The sequence below is a fragment of the Siphateles boraxobius genome, unplaced genomic scaffold, assembly GCF_051911475.1.
Source record: "Siphateles boraxobius isolate OS27281-9 unplaced genomic scaffold, OSU_SipBor_1 163, whole genome shotgun sequence".
Lineage (NCBI taxonomy): Eukaryota > Metazoa > Chordata > Actinopteri > Cypriniformes > Leuciscidae > Siphateles > Siphateles boraxobius.
The window spans coordinates 407,774-429,915 of record NW_027508770.1 but is presented as its reverse complement, the minus strand read 5'-3'; the positions used below and the strand labels follow the sequence as shown (position 1 = coordinate 429,915).

Genomic DNA, 22,142 nt, shown 5'->3' with positions numbered 1-22,142 from the left:
CTGAACTTTCTTAAGCTGGACTGTGACGCTATTTTCTTCTAGAACAAACTTTGTTGCATTATTTTCCTGTTATCTCTGTAAAGCTGCTGTGAAACTCTGTGTTGTAAAAAGCGCTGTATAATAAAGCTGACTGGACTTGATGTAAACATGCCTATTGTAATGTTGTGTCTCAGAGTATCCCGGATTCGATCCTCAGACGGTTCGAGTGGGCAGCCGGTACAGCCACGTGCAAGAAGTGCAAGAGAGACTGAACTTCCTGCGGTCAGTGATGCTCGTCTCACACTCGTGTTGGCAAAAGTACCGACTTCGGCACCAAGTCGGTACTGCAATTTTAAAAATGTGACGCTTTGAGCGTTGAGCGGGATCATAAACGCCTCTGATTGGCTGTTATGTTCACACGCTCATCGGATATGTCTGTGATTGGCTATAATGATCAGCGCACGGGAGTGTTTGAAAGCACTAGCATCAGCACTAGCTCGTGTGTGTGTCTGTGTAAGCGGTCGCTGAAGAGCGTCATTGATGTATATTTACAACCTGTTTTTGAAGCGCTGATCATTGTAGCCAATCACAGACATATCCGATGAGCGCTTGAACACAACATCCAATCAGAGGCGTTTACGATCCCGCTCAACAGCGCTCAAAGCGTCACATTTTTAAATTTCAGTACTAACTAGGTACAGAAGTCGGTGCTTTTGACAACACGATCTCATACACACACTCACAGGGAGATGTTTGCCTGCAGATCGCTCTGAGGAGTGTGTTTGCTATCCTCACACACCTAACCGCTGTGATCTGTGTCCAGGTTTCTGCTGAAGGACGGCCAGCTGTGGCTTTGTGCTCCTCAGGCTAAGCAGATCTGGAAGTGTCTGGCGGAGAACGCCGTGTTCCTGTGCGATCGCGAGGCCTGCTTTAAGTGGTACTCCAAACTCATGGGTGACGAGCCGGATCTGGACCCCGATATCAACAAGGACTTCTTCGAGAACAACGTGCTGCAGCTGGACCCCACGCTGCTGACGGAGAACGGCATGAAGTGCTTCGAGCGCTTCTTCAAAGCCGTGAACTGCAGAGAGGGGAAGCTGGTGGCCAAACGCAGGGCCTACATGATGGACGACCTCGAGCTGATCGGGCTCGACTACCTGTGGAGGGTAACGAGCTGAACCAATCAGTGTGCACTCACTGCACTAACAGTGAACCAATCAGTGTGCACTCACTAACAGTGAACCAATCAGTGTGCACTCACTAACAGTGAACCAATCAGTGTGCACTCACTAACAGTGAACCAATCAGTGTGCACTCACTAACAGTGAACCAATCAGTGTGCACTCACTAACAGTGAACCAATCAGTGTGCACTCACTAACAGTGAACCAATCAGTGTGCACTCACTAACAGTGAACCAATCAGTGTGCACTCACTAACAGTGAACCAATCAGTGTGCACTCACTAACAGTGAACCAATCAGTGTGCACTCACTAACAGTGAACCAATCAGTGTTCACTCACTGCACTAACAGTGAACCAATCAGTGTGCACTCACTAACAGTGAACCAATCAGTGTGCACTCACTAACAGTGAACCAATCGAGACACATGTGTCTGTCCTTTTTCTACGTTCACATTACATATGGCTGGGAATATATTAAGCCACGATATTATATTATCATGATTTTAAAGTGGTTGTTCACCTAGAAATTAAAATTAGCCCATGATTTACTCACCCTCATCTCATCCTATGTCCGTTCTTTCAGACGGATACAATCGGAGTTATATAAAAAAATGTCTTGGCTCTTCCAAACTTTATAATGGCAGTGAATGGGTGTATGTCTTTGGAAGTCCATCAAAGCGCATCTGTCCCTGATTAAAGTGCTCGAAGCGGCTCTGCGGGGGTTAATAAAGGCCTTCTGAAGGGAAGCGATGCCTTCGTGTAAGAAAAATATCCATATTTAAAACTTTATCGACTAAAATCAGTGTCTTCCGGCAGACGGCCGTACACACATGACGCGTGTGTGACGTAGATGTAGTAGTAGCGTTAGCTTTACGCCTCTCGCGGCTCAAACACAGCGCTGGGCAACTGCGTTCCTCATTACGTTGTGTGTCAAGTTCAAGTGTTTCTGACGTAAATCGATGCTTACGGGCGTCTGCCGGAAGATAGTTATTTTAGTCGATAAAGTTTTAACAGAAAACCCTTAATGCGCTCCGGCTGCTCCTCCACACAACAGCAGTGCCTCGTGGCTCCAAAACACTAACCTTGGAATAGGTTCCAAGGTGCAAAAAAAAACGTTTTAAAAACGTTAGCATCTCCGCGCAAATCTGTGAAAAAGCTGACACACATTTGACGTTCATTGATTTCATCAGTGATACTAAATGAAACTGGAGATTCTCTGCTGTTTTCTTTCCACAGGTTGTGATTCAAGGCAGTGATGACATCGCCACACGCGCGATAGACCTGCTGAAAGAAATATACACCAACCTCGGACCAAAACTACAAGTGAATCAGGTGACCCGTCCTTCCTCGCGCTGTCCCCCGTCAGCACACTGAGCTGTGCGTGACCCGCTGCTGTTGTGTGTGTTCACAGGTGGAGATCCACGAGGACTTCATCCAGTCCTGCTTCGACCGGCTCAAGGCGTCGTACGACACGCTGTGTGTTCTGGACGGAGACAAGGACAGCATTAACTGTGCACGACAGGAAGCCATACGCATGGTGCGGGTGCTCACGGTGCTCAAAGAGTACATCAACGAGTGTGACAGCGACTACCACGAGGAGAGGACCATCCTGCCCATGTCCAGGTGCTGATACACACACGTATATATATGTATGAGCCGTTCCTGGAGTTCAAGGTCATGGGGTCGATTCCCAGAGCACACCAGTGGAGTCAGCCCATAACTTCCCCTCCCTCTATCAGCGAATCGCTTCTCTTCTCTGATGATGAGGGCGGGGCAACCTGTCACTCCACCAATAGCAAATCACAACCATCCAATCAATTCCCCACGGACAAAATCAAGCCCCGCCCACATTTGTTCTTCTTCCCGAAGCGTTTTACTCGGATATACGGCACTATATGGAAGAAAAGACGAGTGCAACTTCTTTCATCCTTCCCTCGCACTTTGTAACACATTTTACCCTCGCGGGTCAAAATGACTTTTTTTTTTCTGAGTCTGTTAATGCCGTGTCTGCAGCGATGGTATGTTAGCTAGCCAACGTGTTTTTTTGTGTGTGTGTTTATATAGCATTAGGTTGTCGTTCAGGGGATCAGTGGGAATGGGACATTAAATGATCAAGGTAAATTAGACTCAATACAGACTCTCTGCAACGGTTTCCTCCATAGACGTATTCTCCATGTTTACTTCCTGCCCTCCATCTGAAATCGCCCCGCCTTCCCGCGTCATCATAATCGTCATCATAATCGTCATCATAATCACGTGACTGAAACCCAGCTATTACTAGATTTGATCAATAAAAAATAAATAAATGGTAATTTAAGCTCATTCCTCGCATTCTTCCAAAATAACTCACAATTTCATGCATAACCCTTTTTATTTAGCTCTAAATATCTTACATTGGGAGTCTTTGACGACCTCTTGTGGAAAATAAATAATATAAGATGATATTTCATAACTCTAGATGGCCTTATAGCTCTATATGTTGTAAATGAGCTGTTCCTCTGGGTCCTAAAGCCAGTTCTACTCCAGTGTGCATTCAGATACACATGTAGACATTTATAAAATAATTTTTGGGTGAAGTTTTGGCATTTTTAGTTAGAATTTTGAGCATTTTTAGGTTTTTCTATGTGTACTCAAGCATTCCTCAAATTCCATTCATTCCTAAGGGGGTCAAATTGACCCGAGAGAGAAGGATTTGTTACTTTTTTAGATTTCAACCACAAAACTCCTTGAATCTTTAAAAAAAAAAAATTATATTTGTGGTTCAAGTGTGACAAAAGTCCTGGGGTCTTGGACCTCTCTGACGAACACTCAATTAAAAAAAAAGAAAAAAGTTTCGGTTCAAAATGAGCCAAGGGAAGGATGAGAAAGTCGCAATGAAACAGAAGAAGCATCAGATCTAATGTTCTGTAGCGTAAGTGATTATGGAAAAAGAAAAAATGTTGGGTGGGACTTGGTTGTGTTCACCAGTTGCTGATTGGATGTTGAGATGTGGGCGTGGCACTCAGAAGTGTATGCCGATGAGTGTGAGCTTGTAGGGGCGGAGCTTAATCACACTAAATGATTGGAGAATCCTGAATATGTCACCAGAAGATCCAGTCTGATTAAACATTACAAGGTCAAAACTTTTTAAAAAAGGAAACATTCACGGATTCATTGTTTTCAATCAGATTTATAACGTGCATTAAGAAAATAAAGTGAATTATTATTCATAAAAGTTCTGTCGAATGAACACATGTAGCCAAACGAGGATGAAAAGGTTTGACATACTCTTTTATTTTGTCCTGCGTTCCAGGGCCTTCCGTGGGAAGCACATCACCCTTGTGGTGCGGTTTCCCAATCAGGGGCGTCAGGTGGACGACCTGGACATCTGGTCTCACACCAACGACACCATCGGCTCCGTGCGCCGCTGCGTTCTGTCCCGCATCAAAGCCAACAGCACACACACCAAAGTGGAGCTGTTCATTGGAGGAGAGATCGTGGACCCTGCTGACGACCGCCGGCTGATTGGACAGCTGAACCTCAAAGATAAAACTGTGAGCTTTACACACTTCTGTCATTTAAAGGGATAGTTCACCCAAAAGTGAAAATTAGCCCATGATTTACTCGCCCTCAAATCATCCTAGGTGTTTATGACTTTATTCTTTCAGACGAATACAATCAGAGTTAAATAAAAAAATGTCCTGAATCTTCCAAGCTTTATAATGGCAGTGAATGGCCGTTTCTGTTTTGAAGTCCATAAAAGTGCATCTATCCACCATAAAAGTGCATCTGTCCATCATATGTGCATCTATCCATCATAAAAGTGCATCTATCCATCATAAAAGTGCATCTGTCCATCATATGTGCATCTATCCATCATAAAAGTGCATCTATCCATCATAAAAGTGCATCTGTCCTTCATAAAAGTGCATCTGTCCATCATATGTGCATCTATCCATCATAAAAGTGCATCTATCCATCATAAAAGTGCATCTGTCCTTCATAAAAGTGCATCTATCCATCATAAAAGTGCATCTGTCCATCATATGTGCATCTATCCATCATAAAAGTGCATCTATGCATCATATGTTCAGCTATCCATCATAAAAGTGCATGTGTCCATCATAAAAGTGCATCTATCCATCATAAAAGTGCATCTATCCATCATAAAAGTGCATCTATCCATCATATGTTCAGCTATCCATCATAAAAGTGCATCTATCCATCATATGTTCAGCTATCCATCATAAAAGTGCATCTATCCATCATATGTTCAGCTATCCATCATAAAAGTGCATGTGTCCATCATAAAAGTGCATCTATCCATGATAGCCCCCCTGAAACGCTGACGAAATCAATACACTTAAATCAAATCGCGATATAGAATAGTCTGTGTGAATCTTAAACAGCAAAAACTATTTAAATATGAATCCTGCATATTCTGTGTGAATGAATGGTGCAGACGACGCAAGTTTCATTTACCACACACACACACACACACACACATACAAACACACACACACACACACACACACACACACAGAAGCATGTGTGATGCACGTGATGGACAGATGCACTTTTATGGACTTCAAAACAGAAACCGCCATTCACTGCCATTGTAAAGCTTGAAAGAGCCAGGACATTTTTAAATAACTGTTAGGGTAAATAAAGGGTTGTATTCGTCTGAAAGAAGAATTTACAGCTAGGATGACTTGAGGGTGAGTAAATCATGGGCTAATTTTAGTATTTGGCTGAACTATCCCTTTAAAACATGTTTCTGCTTTGGTATTTGAGGGGAAGCTTGTGTGTGTTCTGCTGTAACACTGGCCTGACTCTCTGCAGCTCATCACGGCGAAGCTCACGCAGGTCAGCGCCAACATGCCCTCGAGTCCCGACAGCTCGTCCGACTCGTCCACCGGCTCGCCCGGCACCCACGCCAACCACTACAGCGACGGCCCCAACCCCGAGGTGGAGAGCTGCCTGCCGGGAGTGGTGAGACCGTGTTTGTGCATCATGTGACCACCTCAGGCTGAATATCTGCGCCAGATATATCTGTTTTTGCCCGATGTTGGAGATTATTTAATCTTTATAATAATGGATATTTTATTATATGTGCATATCTCCTGTTTTTACCTCACATAAAACCTATAAATCTTTGAAGTGCTCCTATTATGCTTATATTAAATGTAATAAATCTATTTGAGAATGTAAAAGGTCTGTAAAGTTTCAAACTGCAGATGAACGAAGTTTTTGTTTCCTAAAACAATTTGATTCTGAACTGAAACGAGTCGTCAGTAATTCAGTCTCACTTCCTGCTGATCCTGTGCAGGTTTGTAACTAATTAGCATAATGCCAGCCTGTGGTGTTGATTGGCTGAGCAGCGTCTCTTAGCTCCGCCCTCAAACACTGTAGTGTATCTGAGACTGGAAGAGTTTGGTTCGTGTTGTTCGTGTCGAGAAGACGCTGTTTTCTGAGATTGATACGGTAAAACCCACGCCATCGTTACTGTTCGTATCACTGTGATCAAGAGCTGAGATTCAGATATGATAATGACCAATCACAGCAGAGCAGCTCTCAGAGAGGCGGGGCTTAGAGAGACTGAGTCCTCGATCGAAGCGTTTCAGACACTGAGAGAAACAGCTGATGCTGCAGTGCAGATTATGAGGGAATAAAGTGATTTTTTGTTATGATAATAAGCGTTTGGTTTCTAACCAATCACAGTAAACTGGGCCATCTGACCAATCACAGCAGAGCAGCTCTCAGAGAGGCGGGGTTTTCTGCATTTCTGATCCTAAGCGCAGAATAATCAGTCCTGTTGTTGAGCCGTGTTTATCTCTCCTCAGATCATGTCTCTGCATCTGCGCTACATCTCGTTCCTGTGGCAGATCGCGGATCTGGGCTGCACCTTAAACATGCCGTTACTGCGAGACGGAGCTCGCGTGCTCATGAAGCTCATGCCTCCAGGTACCAGCCGAGCCCGAGACGTGCCGTGTGGTGCTGGAAGAGCTGCTGAAACGTGTGTCTTGTGTTCACAGATACCACTACAGTGGAGAACCTCCGGGCCACGTGTCTGGATCACGCCAAGCTGGGCGAGAACAGTCTGAGTCCCACTCTGGACTCGCGCTTCTTCGGCCCCTCCGCTTCACAAGTGCTCTACCTCACTGAGGTACCCTGGATTTTGTCACGCTTCTGCTCGTGTAAATTTCAATTCACGTTTATTTGTTAAGCCCTTTTCACAATCCGCATCATTTCAGAGCAGCTTTACAGTAAGTGCTTGAGTTCATATTACAGTTTAGTGTTCTGTTATCAGCGGTAACGGTCTCAATTTCAGAAATTTACATATGCAAAATCACAGTTAGCTAATAAAATGTAAAACAATGTAGTAATTTAATGCAGAGACAATGAGCTCATTGAAGTAATTAATACTTGTTTGTTTACAAATGATTATGACATTTTAAAATATAGCATTGGTGCATGTTGATTCAGAGATTGCGTCATCTGAAGTCTTAATGGGTCAGGGTTAAATACTGCAACATTTGAGGGTTAGCATGTGACGTGATATCGAGAGCAAAGCAGCTAACTAGGTTTTGTACCTCTCTCTCGTAGGTGGTGTATGCTCTGTTGATGCCCGCTAGTGGCACGCTGGGAGACGACGCCTGTGACTTCCAGTACAACTTCCTGAAGAGTGGTGGTCTTCCTCTCGTACTGGGAATGCTCACGAGGAACAACTTCCTTCCCAGTGCGGACATGGAGACAAGGCGCGGCTCTTACCTGAACGCCCTCAAGATCAGCAAACTCATGCTCACCGCCATCGGGTTCGGGCACGTGAAGGCAGTGGCAGAGGCGTGCCAGCCTGTGGTGGAGGGCACCAACCCCGCCTCTCCGGTGCGACTTACCCCGACACAACTTACCCCGCTGACTTATCCTGACACAACATACCCCCACACAACTTACCCTGCTAACTTACCCCGCTGACTTACCGCCACACAACTTACCCCGACACAACTTACTGTGACACAACATACCCCCACACAGCTTACTCCCGCTGATTTACCCTCACACAACTTACCCCACTGACTTACCCCCACACAACTTACCCCGACACAACTTACCCCCACACAACTTACCCCGCTGACTTACCCCCACACAGCTTACTCCCGCTGATTTACCCCCACACAACTTACCCCACTGACTTACCCCACTGACTTACCCCGACACAACTTACCCCGACACAACTTACCCCCACACAACTTACCCCCACACAACTTACCCCGCTGACTTACCCCCACACAGCTTACTCCCGCTGATTTACCCTCACACAACTTACCCCGCTGACTTACCCCCACACAACTTACCCCCACACAACTTACCCCGACACAACTTACCCCCACACAACTTACCACGCTGACTTACCCCCACACAGCTTACTCCCGCTGATTTACCCCCACACAACTTACCCCGTTGACTTACCCCGACACAACTTACCCCCACACAACTTACCCCCACACAACTTACCCCCACACAACTTACCACCACACAACTTACTCGACACAACTTACCCCGCTGACTTACCCCCACACAACTTACCCCCACACAACTTACCCCGACACAACTTAACCCGCTGACTTACTCCCGCTGATTTACCCTCACACAACTTACACCGTTGACTTACCCCGTTGACTTACCCCGTTGACTTACCCCGTTGACTTACCCCGTTGACTTACCCCGTTGACTTACCCCCACACAACTTACCCCCACACAACTTACCCCCACACAACTTACCCCCACACAACTTACCCCCACACAACTTACCACCACACAACTTACTCGACACAACTTACCCCGCTGACTTACCCCCACACAACTTACCCCCACACAACTTACCCCGACACAACTTAACCCGCTGACTTACCCCGATACAACTTACCCCGCTGACTTACCCCGATACAACTTACCTCCACACTACTTACCGCACGGACTTACCCCGACACAACTTACCCCGCTGACTTATCCTGACACAACATACCCCCACACAACATACCCTGCTAACTTACCCCGCTGACTTACCCCCACACAACTTACCCCGACACAACTTACCGCGACACAACATACCCCCACACAGCTTACTCCCGCTGATTTACCCTCACACAACTTACCGCGACACAACATACCCCCACACAACTTACCGCGCTGACTTACCCCCACACAGCTTACTCCCGCTGATTTACCCTCACACAACTTACCCCGACACAACTTACCACCACACAACTTACCCCGCTGACTTACCCCCACACAGCTTACTCCCGCTGATTTACCCTCACACAACTTACCCCGACACAACTTACTGTGACACAACATACCCCCACACAACTTACCCCACTGACTTACCCCCACACAACTTACCCCGACACAACTTACCGCGACACAACATACCCCCACACAACTTACCCCACTGACTTACCCCCACACAACTTACCCCGACACAACTTACCCCGACACAACATACCCCCACACAGCTTACTCCCGCTGATTTACCCCCACACAACTTACCCCGACACAACTGACCGCGACACAACATACCCCCACACAGCTTACTCCCGCTGATTTACCCTCACACAACTTACCCCGTTGACTTACCCCGTTGACTTACCCCGACACAACTTACCCCCACACAACTTACCACCACACAACTTACTCGACACAACTTACCCCGCTGACTTACCCCCACACAACTTACCCCCACACAACTTACCCGACACAACTTACCCCGCTGACTTACCCCCACACAACTTACCCCCACACAACTTACCCGACACAACTTACCCCGCTGACTTACCCCCACACAACTTACCCCCACACAACTTACCCGACACAACTTAACCCGCTGACTTACCCCGATACAACTTACCCCGCTGACTTACCCCGATACAACTTACCTCCACACAACTTACCGCACGGACTTACCCTGACACAACTTACCCCCACACAACCTCATCGGCTGACTTACCCCGACCCCGCTGACTTACCCCGATACAACTTACCCCCCCACACAACCTCACCGGCTGACTTACCCCAAGCCCGCTGTCTTATCCCGACACAACTTACCCCGACACAACTTACCCCGCTGACTTACCCCAACACAACTTATCCCGCTTATTCCCTCCCTCATGCTGATGTGACTTTTTTGTCTTCCAGATTAACCAGGCGACTCACGATCAGGCTCTGGTTCTGCAGAACGCTCTCCAGAACATTCCCAATCCCGGCTCCGAGTGCATGCTGCGCAACGTGGCCATCCGATTGGCCCAGCAGATCTCTGATGAGGTCCTGGTCTTCACCGCTTTGAGCTTGCAGGATGAGATCTTGTAAACGCTTGACACACTGATCCTTGTTTTTGTTTTTTTTACCACATCGTACAGAATTTCTTCCAGGCCTCGAAGTACATCCCGGATATCTGTGTGATCCGCGCGGTGCAGAAGATCGTCTGGGCTTCGGGATGTGGAATGGTGCATCTGGTCTTCAGCTCGAACGAAGAGATCAGCCAGATCTACGAAAAGGCACGATTCATGGTTCAATACTAATGTCCACAAAAGTGTTCCTCGTTTAAAGCTGCACTGCGTAATTATTAGCGGCATCTAGTGGTGAGCTTGTGAATTGCACCCAACAGAAGTTAGGCCGTGTGTCCACCAAAGCGTTTTTTCACGCGGCTGGCGTATTTTTTCAATTGTTTTCAATGGGAGCGCCACGTTTTTAGAACACCACGAGGCGCTGAGCGTTCTTTTTTTTCACGCTGAAGCGCTGAGCGCTCTGCATTTTTTACTGGTCACCGAGAGTTGAAGAATGTTCAACTTTGGGTAAAACAAAGCGCTCATCACTGTCACTTTTTACCCAGCCGTCCAATCACAGTGGAGGAGGGGCGGGACTAATACCACACCGACCAACCGCCACATTCTGCTTGTTCAACGTCAACAGAAGACAACAACAAGCATAATAACGGAACAAAATAACTTAAAACAAGAGCCAGAGAAAATGCATTACAATGTATCGACATTTTAATATAGAATCAACACAGAAACAAAATATGCGTGAAATGAGATTCTAGTAACACTTTCGTGGATATTCCGTATCAGAACAAGCAAAGCCTCTCGACTGAAAAAAATGCTGCGCGGCCAAAACGCTCCCAAGCGCCCACAGCTAGCTGTTTTCTGCTGGCTAAAAACGCTTCGGTGGACACACGGCCTTACGGTGGCCAACAGGAAGTGATGTCGTCGTCTGAGACAGCAGAGGGTAGCAGTTTAGCAATGAGGTTTCTTTACAAAGATACATTAAGAAATTAGGTCTACTTGATTATTCAGTAAAACAATGTTATTGCGATTATTATTGTTACTTGTTCATCATTGTGTCAGTGTTTTATTCGCTGACTTTAGCAGCTTCTTTACACGAAGAACAACATAGTGACGAAACGCGTTTGTCCGTTCAGGGCCACCGTAGAAACATGTCGCTGTAAGGAGACCCGCGGTGTGTGTAGAGAGAAACGGCTCATTTTAAGCTAATAAACACATAACGCTTCATTAAGTAAGGTCTTTATACACCACTGAAAACATAGTTATGTGTATGATATTGCATTTCTGTCAGCAGATCCTCCTACATATTACTCAGTGCTCCTGTAAACACGCATGTGTTGTTGTTTAGACGAATGCGGGGAACGAGCCTGACGCTGAAGACGAGCAGGTTTGCTGTGAGGCGCTGGAGGTCATGACCTTGTGTTTCGCCCTGCTCCCGACGGCCCTCGACACGCTCAGCAAAGAGAAGGCGTGGCAGACGTTCATCATCGACCTGCTGCTCCACTGCCAGAGCAAGTGCGTCACACTGAACACAGTATTTCACTGTCTCCTAGAATCTTAAACGACCGAAATTAAGTTTTATTTCAATGAAATGATTGTACTATATTTTAGTTTGATATTAGTTTGATTTTCTTTCATATTTTTTATTTTTAGGGGATTTTATGGTACTAAATTATATTTACGCTGTATTTATAATCCATTTATTCACTTTTTGAGCATAGATTAAAGTAAATTTCCAAATTAAACTGTAGTAAATCTTGAATGCTTTAGAGCGACAGACTGAAGTTTGATCTCTTTTCAAAGACGACACTTGGCAGATTATTGCTGAAGTGCAAACAGTTTTAAAAAGTGAACTTAAAGTTACTGAATTTTACATTTATTGTTATGAAAAATGTGCATAAAATACTATTTATAATTTGTATATGAACATTTTCAAAAACATGTTTTACTCTAAAACAGAGTAAATCTAAAGTAGTGTTCCACATGTGAGCTGATATCTCAGTAAATGAGCGTTCAGTGAGAGGTTGCAGTTCCAGACGCTTCCACTAGAGGAACTTCGTCTCATTCGTTTCCAATCCGTCATTTCTGACGTGAGGAACACAAGTGTGAATATTGTTTCAGGACCATTTAACCTGTTCTAATCATGGCCATGATTTTTTTTTGTGTTCACTCAGCAAAAACCTAAAACCTTCAAGTTTCATACCAACATTTTTCTAAAAAACTCAATGACCAAAGAGCACCAGAGGGTTAAAGCTGATTAGCGTTTAATTTAACATGAGAAAAGAAACTGTGGTGAAGTTTGAGTTGTTCTCCCTCAGAGCGGTGCGTCAGACGGCACAGGAGCAGTTCTTCCTCATGGCCACCAGGTGCTGTATGGGACACCGCCCCCTGCTGTTCTTCATCACCCTCCTCTTCACCGTCCTGGGAGTGAGTACAGCACTCATGCAGAACGGTTGACCCATGATGCAACATGTTCAGATGGCGTTAATAATGGCTTGCTGCTGTTTCAGAGTACGGCTAAAGAAAGAGCGAAGCACGCTGGCGATTACTTCACGCTGTTACGCCACTTGCTCAACTACGCGTACAACAGCAACACAAACCTGCCGAACGCGGAGGTGCTGCTCAACAACGAGATCGACTGGCTCAAGCGGATACGAGTGAGTTCACACCCGCAACACTTCGACCCGCAGCTCGAGAGCCATGGTTTACTCTTTGTTTTTCGTGTTCGTTCAGGATGAGGTGAAGACGACGAGCGAGACGGGTGTGGAGGAGACCATCCTCGAGGGCCATCTGGGCGTCACTAAAGAACTGCTGGCCTTCCAGACGCCCGAGAAGAAATTCTACATCGGCTGTGAGAAAGATGGGGCTAATCTAATAAAGGTGAAGGTCCTATACAGTTCATATTCAACAATATTATTGATCAAAATTAATAACTTTTTTACAACAAAAATGAAACCTCACTGAACGAACTTAGTATTTACTTACTACTTACAAGTATTCCATACTTCAATGAGCTCATTGATTCGACATTAAATTGTTACATTGTTTAAATTAATACAGTTTTCGCTAACTGTGACTTTGTATATGTACATTTCTGAAATACATAACTGAGATGACTTAATTTGTACCTGGGTTAATTTCTGGTGTGTGTGTCACAGGAGCTGATTGATGACTTCATCTTCCCGGCGTCTAACGCGTACCTGCAGTACGTGAAGAGCGGCGAGTTCCCGGCGGAGCAAGCTATCCCAGTGTGCACCAGTCCTGCCTCCATCAGCGCCGGCTTCGAGCTGCTCGTGGCGCTGGCTGTCGGCTGCGTGCGGAACCTCAAGCAGATCGTCGACACGCTCACGGACATGTACTATCTAGGCACGTGCACTAATCACCTTCTCAGTTAATCAGCTGTTAGGAGCGTCTCTCCGACCCTCAGCTATTTTGGAGCTTCTGTACAGAATTGGGCATGTTTGCTTTCAGTGTATCATTGGCTATTTCCACTCACCCAACCTCTGGATCTCTACGATTTTTGACCGAAAATTTTAGTTTTTTTTTTTCTTCTTTGGAATGCTATAAAACTTCGCAAAGGTTTTGGCACTGCTGTGTAAAAAAAAAAATCATGGATTTGATTAGAACAGGTTAAACGGTCCTGAAACAATATTCACACTTGTGTTCCTCATGTCAGAAATGACGAATTGGAAACGAATGAGACGAAGTTCCTCTAGTGGAAGCGTCTGGAACTGCAACCTCTCACTGAACGCTCATTTACTGAGATATCAGCTCACATGTGGAACACTACTTGTTTAGATTTATGGCTTTGATTTTCTTACAGTTTAGAGTAAAGCCTAACCCTTTTTTTTAAATATATATTTCATATAAAAAATTGAAAATAGTATTTTTGCACATTTTTCATAATAAATGTACAATTCTGTAACTTTAAGTCCACTTTTTAAAACTTTTTTCACTTCAGCAATAATCTGCCAAGTGTCGACTTTGAAAAGAGATCAAACTTCAGTCTGTCGCTCTAAAGCATTCAAGATTTACTACAGTTTAAGTTGGACATAATTTTCAGGTCTATGCTCAAAAAGTGTATAAATGGATTATAAATACAGCGTAAATATAATTTAGTACCATAAAATCCCTTTCAAATAAAAAATATTAAATTAGAAACATTATCAAACTAAAATATTGTACATTCATTTCATAAAAAAACAAACATTTGGTAATTTTTTACCGCCACCTGAAGAGCACCAGAGGGTTAGATCAATTTTGGGACATTGCCTAAAACGTATGCGCTCAATTGAGACCGATGTTAAGCGTATAAACTACGATTAAAACACATTTACCTAATAAATACCTCGATGTGCAACGAAAACCTCATGTGACTCTCCCTCAGCGTCGGCTGTGATTGGATAACTGGAGTAACCAGCGGGCCAATGGCGTCGCAGCGTCTCTAATGCTGGTTTGGTGTTTCTGAAACGCTGGAGTGGAAGTGTGTGAGCCGATTGATTGGGTTTAATTCCTCCGGAAGCGTCTCACACACACACGAGTGTGTTCCCGAACATGACCGCGTTTATTGTGTTTCGTCTGACGCTCGACACACACTCGTTTATGATGGAGGGAGAAACAGCCGATTGCAGAAACTTTGTTTATTACTGATATTTAGTGATGGTTTTGTTCTCTTGAACACATGAGATGAAAACGCTGCTTTATTCACAAATGTTTTATGCTTTATTCCAACTTTACGCATTAGTTAAATGTGTTAGGAAGCACAGCTAATGAGCCTCACTCACGTAAAGCGTCTGAATGAATCATATCTTCTATATAAATGCGTTCTGCTGCTGTTTCCTGGACGAGGCTCATGTTTGTAACGTGTGTGTGTGTGTGTGTTCTCAGGTTGCGAGGCTCTCACGGAGTGGGAGTATCTCCCGCCGGTGGGGCCGAGGCCGAACAGAGGCTTCGTGGGTCTGAAGAACGCGGGAGCCACATGCTACATGAACTCCGTGATCCAGCAGCTCTACATGATCCCACACATCCGCAACGGGCTCCTGGCCATCGAGGGCACCGGCAGCGACATCGACGACGACACGTCCGGGGACGAGAAGCAGGACAACGAGGTGAAACCCCTCAGACTGTCAATGCAGATACGACTGGAATCCGATCAGATTTAGATTGTGTGAACGGTTAAAAATCTGATCTTTACAAATCCGTTTCAAGCTACATTCATATGTGACCCTGGACCTTAAAACCAGTCACATGGGTCAATGCTTTTAAATTCTTTTCAGAATAGTCTGATTGTTGTATAAATAAGCTTTCTATTAATGTATGATTTGTTAAGATATGACAATATTTGGGCGAGATGCAACTATTTGAAAATCTGCAAAAATCTAAACATTGAGAAAATCTCCTTTAAAGTTGTGCATTTATGTTCATGATTTGCTGCATTCACTCACAAAAATAAATGTTTTATATATTTACAGTAGGAAATTTAATAAATATCTTCATGGAAGATGATATCTTCATATCTTCATCTTTACTTAATATCCTAATGATTTTTGGCATTAAAGAAAGATGGATAATTTTGCCCCATATAATGTATTGTTGGCCATTGCCACAAATATACCCGTGCGACTCGTGACTGGGTTAGTAGTCCAGGGTCACATGAGCGGCCGGAGTGTGTTAAGGGTTTTCTGTTGAACGGTGTGTGTTAGCGGCCGCTAAGTTAATAACTAATGATCTTTACAACGAAAGTGAATCAATCAAAACTAACTTTATCTGGTCAATAACTTTATTCTAGATCTGGGTTAGTCATTCATTATCACTGTTATATATTGTTAACTAGTATCACTGTAAAGCTGCTTTGAAACGATATATAAGCCGATAAGATAGATAGATAAACACAATCTATCTTAATAAATAGATAAATAAATACATTTGATCACTCTAGAGAATTAGCTCTCTCTGGCGTTATGAATAGCTAGCACATATTTAGCCGCTAGTGCAGCTGTATTAACATCTTCTCCGAGTAAGATGGACATTTTTTTCAGTGTCACTCAGTTCAAAGAATGATGGAATCAAGGTTTCAAATCTTGACAGAAAAGTTTCTCTTATATTGGTATATTTGGGACAGAAGAGCAGAAAGTGTTCCTCATCCTCTATGTGCTGTAGACCGTCTACAGATCCTCTGCTCTCTCTCTCTGTCCACACACACACACACACACACTCCTCTGCTCTCTCTCTCTCCATGTTTGTCTATGTCTACCTCTCTCTATCTCTAGATCATGGTCACGTAATCTGTATTTGGAGAGGATTTGTCTTTCTTTAAAATGTTTAATAAATAGATAACTGGCCAATTTAGTGGTTCTATTGAGGGTCGAGTAACATTGGAGTTTATTCTGGAGGTCAAAATGTGCTTTTAGTGACTCATCATAGGTGTCTTTTAGACGTGTGTGTATTTCTTTAACAATAGTTTTGGGGCTGTAGCTGTGGTCAGCGGGGGGTGTAGTCTGATGGAGGAGTTGAAGAGCGAGTGTGTTTAGAGGAGGAGGTTCTGCTGAGCTTTCATTGGCGAGGAGGGCTTTATATTGTACTGACCCTGGATCAGACTGATGGAGGTGATGCCATCTCTCTCTCTCTCTCTCTCCATCAGGCGGAGGACCGTAAGGAGTATAACATCGGAGTGCTCCGGCATCTGCAGGTGATCTTCGGGCACCTGGCGGCGTCCCGGCTGCAGTACTACGTGCCCCGAGGCTTCTGGAAGCAGTTCAGGTACTCACGCCTTTAACATGCCTTACTCACGCCTTACTCACGCCTTACTCACGCCTTACTCACGCCTTACTCACGCCTTACTCACGCCTTACTCACGCCTTACTCACGCCTTACTCACGCGTCTGACGCGCTTGTGGAGCACATCGGGTTCCACACTTTGGTGTTGTGACCTTTATTTTTACGGTGATGAGAACGCCTGAGCTCGCACTCTCCTGTTCTTTAGTCTATAATCTGTCATTGGGAAACAGGAAAGTCTGTTTATTGCGCAGTGAGCGCATGTAAACTCTGTTCGCATTCATCAATTGGAATCATTTTATTCTGATGGTGTCTGTGTACATCAGATTTTGCGTGTTATATAAAGTTAAAGTTAGTAATTTGTGTACTTTCTCGTTTCCCGGATTAATATCCACTGTGACAACACTGTGACATTTTCAAAAGTTCATCTGATCAGTCATTGGCTTGAGTGTGAGGCGTGTGTGATGGGGAAATGTGTGTGTGAGCGGTCATTACTCGGGTTGTTCTGATTGGCTCGTGTGAAGACTGCGTTTGATTCGCTCCTGCAGGTTATGGGGGGAACCGGTCAATCTGAGGGAACAGCACGACGCACTCGAGTTCTTCAACTCGCTGGTGGACAGTCTGGATGAGGCGCTGAAGGCCCTTGGACATCCCAGCATGCTCAGCAGGATCTTGGGCGGCTCGTTTGCAGACCAGAAGATCTGCCAGGGGTGTCCGCACAGGTGAGGGAGCACCGTCAGTCACTCTGAGTAGGGACGCACCGATACAAGTACAAGTGTACATTTGGGTACTTGCCGATACCATTACAGTTCTTCTATTTTTTATTTTCATCAGATGTTTTTCAGTTTCTTTTTGCAAGGCTCAAATGCACTGATGCACATCCGATACTCTCACATAGGTTTACGTTCTGTACGTGATGGTCATAGCCGACGGTGTTTACGTGAATACTCTGCAAAACGAACATTAAGACACAATGTTGTGTGTATTTGTCCGCAGATGTGCACATCCATCATCAGTTCTGACTGGATCTCTTCACAAATCTATACCTTACACTTTCATCCAGTTTTAATTAGTTGACAATGTCAATACGATCTTTTCGTCATAGTTTTTGTCATTCAACACTGGTTTTTATTTAGTTCTCGTCTCGTTCTTGTCTGTGAAAAAATGTCAATGACGAAAATGATTCGTAAATGAAATTAACACTGGTGTGTTCATAGGTATGAGTGTGAGGAGTCCTTCACAACGCTGAATGTGGACATCAGGAACCACCAGAACCTGCTCGACTCGTTAGAACAGTACGTTAAAGGGGATCTTCTGGAAGGAGCTAACGCGTACCACTGTGAGAAGTGTAACAAAAAGGTAGGATGTCTACCCAGAATCCCTCAAACTTGCGTAAAGTACAAATTAGTGACATGTCCTGTGGTTTTCACTCACGCTTTTTTGCTTAAGGGGAAGACCCAACTCTATGCGTAGGCTTCCCCTCTCTGTTAAACATATTTTATAGGACTGTCCTGGGTTTAATACGAGTAAAATGCTCTTTTATGAAGTTATTTCACTTAAGGACTTGTTTAGTAAAATTATGCCTGAAAAGGTCTTGCATTTTTTAATCAAATGTTAATTTAAAATAATTTGTATAATATGTCTTGTTGTGTTTGTTCTCTTGGTTTTATTGTATTTAGATGATATTTGTATTTTTGTCATGAAAATAGCCTTAGGTGCTTGCATGGCATTAGATAAAACAATGGATCTGTCCTGTGGTTTTCCGTCAGGTGGACACAGTGAAGCGTCTCCTCATAAAGAAGCTCCCGCCGGTGTTAGCCATCCAGCTGAAGCGCTTCGACTACGATTGGGAGCGCGAGTGTGCGATTAAGTTCAACGATTACTTCGAGTTCCCTCGCGAGCTGGACATGGAGCCGTACACGGTGGCCGGCGTGGCGAAGCTGGAGGGGGACGAGGTTCCGCTGGAGAGTCAGGTGATCCCGGAGAACCCCCCGGCCAATCGCGACGCTAGCTCGCGCTACCGGCTCGTGGGCGTGCTAGTGCACTCGGGTCAGGCTAGCGGCGGACACTACTACTCGTACATCGTCCAACGCCACGGCAGCGACGGCGACGGGCTGAAGGACCGCTGGTTTAAGTTTGACGACGGTGACGTGACGGAGTGTAAGATGGACGATGACGAGGAGATGAAGAACCAGTGCTTTGGTGGAGAGTACATGGGCGAGGTGTTCGATCACATGATGAAGCGCATGTCGTACCGGCGGCAGAAGCGCTGGTGGAACGCGTATATTCTGTTCTACGAGCGCATGGACGCCACAGGGGGCGACGGCGAGCTGCTGAAGTACATCAGCGAACTCACGCTCGCGTCCCGGCCCAATCAACCCAAGATGCCCCTGGCCATCGAGGCCAGCGTGCGCAAGCAGAACGTGCAGTTCATGCACAGCCGCATGCAGTTCAGCCTCGAGTACTTCCAGTTCATGAAGAAACTGCTGACCTGCAACAGCGTATACCTGAACCCTCCCCCAGGTGAGCACAGACCCGCCTCAGGCCCGTCCACACCACCAGGTGTTTTCAGAACCGCAGCTTCTCCGTGCGGTCTGGCCGTTCCTCCACACGCTAGCGCAGGATCCCGGCACTGAAAACAAACCTTTTTAAAAACTCCTGCCGGGGTGAAGATTTTTAGAAACCCTGGTTGCAGTGTTGTCGTGTACATTTTGGCAAGCGGAACCGGTGATAACCTTTTTTCCAGGCTTCTGATTGGCCAACATTGCTTTACGGTTAGGGTTATATCGCCTCCTGTTGGGTTGGCATTAGGGATGCTCATAACGGTTCATTTTCCCGACCGACAACCACCGCTCGTTATCCGAGTATTAACCGTTAACTGATAAGATTATAATATTGAATTGGCATTAAATAAAAATAAAATTGATGAGTTTCTGTGACCCGTTAAAAATACCAACAAAAAAAAATTAACGGGTTTAAATTAATGTGCAAACAGCAGCATACAGAACAGATCAACAACAGAACCTGGATTCACATCACATGTTCACTCACTGCAGCATTTCTGACAGTGACAACAGAGAAAAACATAAAATAGGCCTACACTAAATATATTTTTTTAACTTAATTCACAAATTGAGATGACCAAAAGAAAACACTGAATCCGTTCAAAGCTTTGAAAAACCGGCAATTTGTTTTCCGTCGAATAAAAACAGCAGGCCTACCTCAATCCACAGCTTGTCTAGTTTTATTTTTTTTAAAGTACCATGTCTCCATGATGTGGGTCAGTCTGGGTCTCCGATGGCACAGATGTCCCGGGAACACAGAGATAACGTCTCGCTGGAGTGGCCAGCTTCGGGAAGCGCTTCATTTGCTCGTGGATGTTTGCTTCGCCAGTGATATTGTAGTGTGCTTGCACTACTGCTGTATTTTAATACCGGGTAGCATATTTTGCAAGTCACTTCGTCGCCCTTTCTGTGGAAATGGTCCCACACAGAAGCTGCTTCTCTTCACTCGCTTCAGTGTGCTTGCTCAGCGAAACATGTGTGTAGGCGTGTGGTTCGTGTCGACGCGCCCCGTGAGTTTACAAATATAGGCTATATAGTATTGTTTTTTATAATATTTATTTAACCATGCAGAAAACAAAACAAAAAAAACATTTTAACTTTTAAACAGTTTAACTGGTAGTATTAATCGGTTAATTTTTACTTTCGGTTAACGGTTAAACGGTCAATATGAGCATCCGTAGTTGGCATGCTTTCGACAGCGTGTTTGTGTTTTCGTGTGGACGCGAATGTGTAGGAAAAACCGTGTCGGTGTGGACTAGGCCTCAGTCAGTGACTCTGTGTGTGAGAATCTGTAAACGTCTGATGTGTTACGATGCTCCTCTTCTCTGGTCCTTCTAGGTCAAGATCACCTTTTACCTGAAGCTGAAGAAATAGCGATGATCAGTATACAGCTCGCCGCCAGATTCCTGTTCAGCACCGGCTTCCACACGAAGAAGGTCGTCCGAGGCCCTGCGAGCGACTGGTGAGCGAAGCCGTTTTAAAGACCAGCCGAAAGCACGGACACGCCTACTATACAGAGTTCATTTTGTCAGCTATTTTTACATTAAAGCCCCGTTCACACCGCCAGCGACTTTGTCGCTGTATGTCGCTAGGCTCTGTACTGTGATGTCCCTTGTGGGCGTTCGTAGTGCTGTCGCTCTAATGTTATTGGTAGACTGCACGTCTGGCCATATCTATACAAAATACCATCACAAGTGATATATACCACTATACAATTTTAATTTGACTAGGAATTAGGCTAAAAAGAAACAGTATATGCTTTCGGGAGAGTGTTTTTATATTACCATAGCAGTGTTCAGTGGATTAAATAATTTTCTAGATAAACGATCGATCAATCAACAAATTAAACTCACTCATACTGTCATAAATTACTAAAACGTCATTCGTATTTGACAAATAATCAATTTTCTTGTCCCTAATAGTCAAAACAATGCAGGGGAAACTGTAAAATGAACTGCAGCAGTACTAAACTTGCATCATAAAATTAGAGAACTCGAACTATAAATGTATGAATTAAACTCACTGAGACTGTCGACAGTTTCTTTTCCATGCATCATTTTATTATATCCATATATGTGGTTACAGTTAAATCATATTAAACAGTGTAATCATCCTCGAACTCTTCTGTCTTGCCTGCACTCGAAACGGTGACGTGAGCTCCACTGCATATGCTTCTTTCCTATTGGTTGTCGCTCGCGAAAATCGCTTCTCATTTGCATAGTTGAAATTTCTCAACTTTTGTCGCTTGTCTCTTGTCGCTTGACACGCCCACATTCTGTCGCCAACGGTCAATGTCGCTGGATGTCGCCAGCACTCCATTGA

General features: G+C 44.7%; 1 protein-coding gene across 23 annotated transcripts in view; it reads left to right on the top strand.

The window, feature by feature from the left end:
- LOC143740039 (ubiquitin carboxyl-terminal hydrolase 9X-like) overlaps positions 1-22,142 on the top strand; it is a 79,720-nt gene that overhangs the window by 29,093 nt on the left and 28,485 nt on the right. For all 23 annotated transcript variants that reach the window (XR_013204714.1, XR_013204713.1, XM_077232087.1 and 20 more), the window contains 22 exons: positions 174-261; positions 803-1,145; positions 2,399-2,494; positions 2,574-2,785; positions 4,455-4,695; positions 5,984-6,133; positions 6,985-7,105; positions 7,177-7,307; positions 7,748-8,026; positions 10,337-10,462; positions 10,558-10,695; positions 11,831-11,997; positions 12,801-12,909; positions 12,993-13,139; positions 13,216-13,362; positions 13,641-13,848; positions 15,370-15,590; positions 17,123-17,241; positions 17,805-17,978; positions 18,474-18,615; positions 19,026-19,779; positions 21,159-21,282. Coding sequence is in view for 21 of the 23 variants with exons in the window: in XM_077232087.1 (XP_077088202.1) it covers positions 174-261; positions 803-1,145; positions 2,399-2,494; positions 2,574-2,785; positions 4,455-4,695; positions 5,984-6,133; positions 6,985-7,105; positions 7,177-7,307; positions 7,748-8,026; positions 10,337-10,462; positions 10,558-10,695; positions 11,831-11,997; positions 12,801-12,909; positions 12,993-13,139; positions 13,216-13,362; positions 13,641-13,848; positions 15,370-15,590; positions 17,123-17,241; positions 17,805-17,978; positions 18,474-18,615; positions 19,026-19,779; positions 21,159-21,282 (4,237 nt within the window). In the remaining 2 variants the exon portion in view is untranslated. The remainder of the gene's footprint in view (positions 1-173; positions 262-802; positions 1,146-2,398; positions 2,495-2,573; positions 2,786-4,454; positions 4,696-5,983; positions 6,134-6,984; positions 7,106-7,176; positions 7,308-7,747; positions 8,027-10,336; positions 10,463-10,557; positions 10,696-11,830; positions 11,998-12,800; positions 12,910-12,992; positions 13,140-13,215; positions 13,363-13,640; positions 13,849-15,369; positions 15,591-17,122; positions 17,242-17,804; positions 17,979-18,473; positions 18,616-19,025; positions 19,780-21,158; positions 21,283-22,142) is intronic.